This window comes from Aptenodytes forsteri, unplaced genomic scaffold (genome assembly GCF_000699145.1).
Source record: "Aptenodytes forsteri isolate BGI_AS27 unplaced genomic scaffold, ASM69914v1 Scaffold56, whole genome shotgun sequence".
In the NCBI taxonomy this organism is placed as follows: domain Eukaryota; kingdom Metazoa; phylum Chordata; class Aves; order Sphenisciformes; family Spheniscidae; genus Aptenodytes; species Aptenodytes forsteri.
In genome coordinates, this window is record NW_008796213.1 from 6522735 (window position 1) to 6528948 (window position 6214).

At 38.8% G+C, this 6214-nt stretch overlaps 1 protein-coding gene across 1 annotated transcript in view; it reads right to left on the reverse strand.

Annotated features, from left to right (window-relative positions):
- Positions 1 to 326: 326 nt before the first annotated feature.
- The window catches only part of NFYB (nuclear transcription factor Y subunit beta), a 17871-nt gene continuing 11983 nt past the window's right edge, over positions 327 to 6214 (reverse strand). The window contains exons 5-7 of the mRNA XM_009288386.2: positions 4518 to 4599; positions 1182 to 1261; positions 327 to 979 (exon numbers count right to left, since the gene is read on the reverse strand). Of these exons, the coding sequence (XP_009286661.1) occupies positions 947 to 979; positions 1182 to 1261; positions 4518 to 4599 (195 nt within the window). The 3' untranslated portion in view covers positions 327 to 946. The remainder of the gene's footprint in view (positions 980 to 1181; positions 1262 to 4517; positions 4600 to 6214) is intronic.

Here is a 6214-nt window from a genome sequence, read left to right on the forward strand (position 1 = left end):
GTCGCTAACACAGTTGAGTTCCCACAGTCTCACAAGAAACCTTAAAACATTTCAGTAAAAAGTTAAAATGAGATCTTTCACCACAAGGACTATAAAATCCCACCCCCCTTGAATTTCTAAGTTTTGGATTCTAAAAACCATACATAAAAACGAAGAATCATTTCAGTAGCACAAAGACTACCTTAAATATATCAAAGTAAGTCTAAGGAGAGTTAATGCAACTGAAAAAAAAAAAAAGAAATGAAGACCTGCATGGCACACAGTCAGTGTTTTCATCAATACTGTTGATAAGCTCTTAGTCTCTAAATGTAGTAGTAGAGCATTGGTTGTTTTTGATTAATTTTTAATTCTGAAGTTACATTAAAAAAAACAGTTGTAGCAATTCTTTTGAGCTGCTAGTTTCACGAGGAAAAAGTCCCTTTCAAAATTTCAATAAATATGCTGACATGTAAAGTTAGCTGAGGTTGTCATGCAAGACAAGTTACATAACCAAGACCAACTCAATCTTTATAATAAAGGCAACTTGCATTCAAAAATGAACTTTACCCTTACAATTTTATTCAAAGGGTAAACATGAATTAACCCAGCTGTTTACCTGAATTACAAAAGTAACATGATTCAATATGAAAATAAGAAACTGTCTACAAATCTCTGACAGTAATAAATTGCAATATACAATGCATACAGGAGTTATACAGAGCAACAAACTCTTGTACAAAACAAAAATACTTTAATACCTTTAAAATCCAATTTTTTTTTTTTAAAATCATCATGAAAAAGATTTGAGTCAGAACTCACACCTCAATTAGTCAAGCTTCATGTAGCTACATTACAGCTATTTAATATACAAAGAGATAAATCTCTTCACCAGTCATTAAAACTGCCTCTTCGTTAGAGTTGCACAGCTTTTCTGTCTCGTGTTCCCAGATCCAAAGTTTTCTTCAAATCATGAGAACTGAATTTGTTGAACACCAGAGATCTAGAAAAAGAAAATGCAAGCTTACATTCAAATGCACCTTTTCTGAAACTGCATCGCAGCTAGCAGCCTTGAATTGTCACAGTGTTGGAATGTCACCACCAAAGGACTAAATAAAATTCATCCACATCTTTCAGAACAGGGCAGCTGAATTAGCATTTGAATTTTAGCAGCAGAAGGGAGAGTAGGGGACGGGATACAGTACCTGTTGATACGATGTTGTGTAGACCATAACATTCTGCTGTTGACCGTCTGTAGTTATTAAGCCTGCTGGCAACTGGTTAGCTGAAAGAAAGAGCATTTTAAGAAAGTTAGACGGGAACTGCAGGATACACAGAGCCTTGTTTGATGTGTCTGTCACCAGTAAATAACCTTTAATTGCGGTCCACTCCAGGACTATGGAGCCATTCCTCTCCTGACAGCTACCATCCTGCATTGCATATAGACAAACTTGTTACTCAGTGTTACAAGTAAACAAGTTTATTCCCATTAAGAAGAAACACTTAAGAAACAAAATTCAACTTAATTTTGCATCAGATAATCTAAAAGTAAGACTGCACCTTGTTCTTCCCCTGTACGTATCTGAAGCAGAACATACACAGCTGTACACTGGCTAACGGAGTGGAGTTTGCCATCCCGACCACTGAAAAAGCAACCTCCAGCATTCAATATCCCGAGAAACCTGGAGAATTCAGTTTGTTTTGTTTAGACATATGGTTAGCACTTGAGCATACACGTGTGAGGAACTCAATGAAATCGTTGCGGTTCTTTATAAAACAGGATCCATCAAGGACTCCGTAACGTGGAAGCCCCATGGAAGGCAGCAGAGATGAACAGAGACAGGCAACGACTAAAAAAAAATAAAATGCCAGAGCCTGACATTACGTTGGTTGACTTCAGCACGCCCTTCGGATACGCACAAGAGCTCTGAATTTTCTGGAGTAGAGAGGAGGCCGATGAACGGAGTAAAAAGTACTGCTGAGATTTAGAGAGAAAACACAGGGAGTGACACTCTAAGATAAACCTTTACAATAACACTTACATTGAGCTCTGCGGCATTCAGAGGAGGTATGTTACAACTGCTACTTGGAAGCAAAGCAGCAAAACTCTTCAGCTGTAAGTTAAGTCACCGTAGCATAACATTCTCCGCTAGGAGACAGACAATGGGGCTTTCTTCTTTCTGAAGTATGGCTGTAACTATGTATAAATAAGACTTATAACCCATAAAAAAAATCTGAAAACACAGTATAAACTTAACAGCTTTCATTTGAAAGCTGACGCTTGGGGGTTTTTAAATTGGGGTTTTGGTTGGTTCCCCCCCCACCCTTCATTGTAATACTGAAGTTGGAAGTTAAGAGATGCATTAAGATCATAGTGAGAAGTGGCTCTGGCAGGTCCAAAATTTTACTGCCCTTTGATGCACATGTTCTACATCTAACAGAGTTTAATGCCAAGCCTCTGACCCAGCCCTGGCATTAGGCTAAGACAAAGAGCTAAGGGTTATGCCCCAGTAGCACAGCTATCACTGCTACTCCTGCAGCGAGACCATTGTTGGGAATAGATCTATAGCTGCCCCTATGGAGAGAAATACCTGCAGCACTTGTCACGATCAGTTATTTTACAGAAAAATTTTTTTCCTCCTCCTGCTCCTGCAACATCTCCTTTGCATCCTGCCAAGACTTAATATTTGCTTCCAAAGTTGCTCTTTTCAAATCACAGCAAATTAAGGCTTATTTCAGAGCACGCTGAGGCTCCGGGGCCCGGGATATTTGAACAAGTGACTAGGAGCAGATCTTCAGCCTTCTGCCGTTTAACAGGGATGATGCCAAATTTGGGAAGGAGACAGAGGATCCACAGATGTAAGGGGATTCTTTTTTTCTGGTTTCCATTTTCTGGTGGGCTAAGCAGAGCATGAGCATCCAGAGGAGGAACTTTTTGTGAATTTGCCTCTTTGCCCATACGAAACAAGATACTGGACGCAAACACAATCAGAGGTTTCCAGCTATATATTCTCCCTCAACTCGAGCTGCAGTTTAAATGCTTGAAGTGCAAATCAGAATATATACAAAACAAAGCTTTTAGAACAGTTTCTAGATATTTATTTGACAAGCTTCCAAGCCAGACAGACTCCCAACAGCTGCAATCCAGAAACCATTAGCAACACACCCAAGATAAGTAAGTTGGGCCTATAGTTGTGTCTTATTACTACTGAATCAGAGCTATTAAATATGAGTGAGTATGGATAAGAGTTTACTATTTGCCTTGCCTAATCTTTAATTATAAAATTAAAATAGTCATATTAAAAAAAAAAGCTTTCTTTAAGTCCCCTGCAATATTTAGGTTTAGATTCTCAATTTCCAGCCAGTTTTATGAGCTTATCTTCCAGGTTAGGAGAGACCCAAAGAATCTGCACTGTTTTATATAGCCAAAGTCATCATACTGGGAGCAAAGTGTGCTTCAGACCCTGAATAGGTCATTTCAGTCCTCAGGCTTTGAATTTTTGCTAGTTCAGTAGTTTACCAGTGATTTTAACAGAAGATTTATCAGATACTTGAAAAACTAAATCTCATGAGTAGATATGACTAGAGCTGTGCCTCCTAATTCTTCTTGTATCAGCTTCAAGATTACCAGCCCGTAACACTTAAAAGCCAAGGTGAAGACTACATGCAAGAATCCAGCATCAACAAAACCAACGCAAAGTCCCAACAAGTGTCAGGCTTTAATTCACAATATAAGGAAGAAAAACTACAGTGAATGCATATGATGCTCCTTGCCCTACACCTTTTAGTTGCCAATCTGTGCATTCTTTTGAATATAAGAAATACTAAGTGTTTTAGAGTTATACGAAGATGATGTTCTTCTCTGGCTCATTTCTCAAAGACGAGCTCCTCAAGTCATCAAGCGGAGTTTATCTTACTTTTTCCCCAACAGTCTTGCAAGTAGAACGAATGTGGCCTAAATATGTAGCTACGCAGGGTGGGGGGGAATAAAGAAAAAAAGCTTGCACCTTTCATTACAATCTGGTTTAAGTATAGAGAAGAAATACTGGCACTAATGTATGCATTTAAAAATCTTCCACAGTTGGAATTAGCTATTACTAGAGTGTCATCATTTATCACTATATTACTTCATTCTGACCATAAGTTCTACTGACTGGGAGGAGGTTATCTGAGCACAGGTTATCCCCCAGACATCTCAAATGAAAATCTCCATGGATCACAGGTGTAACGTGTGGCCAGTCCAGGATGTATTCCTCAAGTAAGAATTCTGATGTCTAAAGGAAGTCCTGTTTTTTAGCTAGAGTGTCATCATTTATCACTATATTACTTCATTCTGACCATAAGTTCTACTGACTGGGAGGAGGTTATCTGAGCACAGGTTATCCCCCAGACATCTCAAATGAAAATCTCCATGGATCACAGGTGTAACGTGTGGCCAGTCCAGGATGTATTCCTCAAGTAAGAATTCTGATGTCTAAAGGAAGTCCTGTTTTTTAGAAAAGCCATAGTAATAATACAATAAATTAAAACATATTACTTACTAAATGCTTCCTCTGTGAGCTCCTCACTTAGACCGTCTCCAGTTGTAACTGTTCCCCCAATTCCCTTTTCTCCTTTCATTGCCTGGCGAGGGGCAGGGGGATAGGAAATAAATAAATAAATAAATAAATGTATTAGAGTACAGTTGGCTTGAGATTGTTTCAAGACCCCAGAAGCTCTAGCCAAGGTTTGGAACTTGCAGAAAAGTCACTATGCAGCAGCTGGAGTTTGAAATCCAAGACCTGTAAAACTCTATTGGATTTAAGAACGCGCATAGTACAAGAATATACGAAGGCTGTTTTTCATCTTCGCCATACTCCTCAAAAACTCTGCAAACTAAGATTGTGTAGTTCTAAGAAAGGCTTTCACCTTCTGCAAAAAGCCGAAGATCTGCAGTGATACAGAAGAAGCAGTTAAGAGCATTTACAAGAAATCACAGAATCGCAGAACTACTGAGAACGAGCAACATTTGCTTACCAACCACACACAAGTGCTACCATCATACAACTAAGAGTTGACATTTAAAACCAAGATATTGGATTTCTTTTCCCACATCAAGGACTACAGCCAGAAAGGATACCAGCACAGAAAGCCAAGGCTCCCAGTCATCTGCATGCAGTTTTACAAGTATGAAGTTTGATGCCCTATGCTATTACATAAGAACATCTCAGAAAAAAATACAGGTATAAAAAGTATTCTCTGCAACTGTTTGATGTAGACTAAATACTAAGCTACAAAACAGAAACATTTCACTATATACAGTATCCTGAAGACAGAACTAGCTGGAAGAGAGTTTTAAAACTGATGAGCAAAACCATCCAATCCATCCATCCAATTAAAACCCAGTCCTGCTACTCTGCTAGCACAGCATATATATCTGCAAAAATGGTCACTTCAGAATGAAAGTAGCATAGACCCACTTCAGACTTCTCCAGAAGTACTGAAACCAGTTAGGCACTACTTGCATTTTTAATAAAAGCACATGCAGCACTTTGACGGCACGTGCAACTGCTACACAGAACTGGAAAAAGGTAGCACACAGCAGTACTTCAACTTTTAGATTATACCTCCTGTTACTCAGTTATCACAGCAAATGACCTTCTGGGAAGGGGAAGCTTCAAGTGCTATCAGCGAACTAAGTATCGTTAGTGAGTCTGACCCCATTAATTAAAAAAACTTAGGTTTACAGAACAAAGAAAGTCTGAAGAGCATCTTTATCTAGAGCACTGCCGATTTAGACATACCTGCTTCACTCATGCCAGTAAAACCAAGCAGCCATACCAACAGAGGGATCCACATTTAAAAAAAAAAAAAACCCCAAACTAATTTGCTTTGAGTTTTTTTTCCCAGGGTTATTTTAACCCTGAACAACTTCTTCATTCAGGACTATGAGGAAGAGAGGTCACTGGATAAAAATACCTTTTATTTGTTTGGTTAAATCTGGTATTCTGAGGTAAAAGAACACCAAAGTAAAGAAGCAAGCAAGCAGACAGGAGGCGGGGGAATGGGGGACCAGAACAAAAAACCCAAGCAGAAGCGATCTGTTTTTCAAAAAGTTTAAATTGCTGCAAGGAAGGAAAAAAAAAAAAAAAAGAAAAAAATCACTCTCTGGTAGAGAAGGGATAAAAAACTGCTTGGACCACATGCCTAGCATGTACTAGGTATCACAAGCAACCTGAGGGACAGGCTAAACAAAACA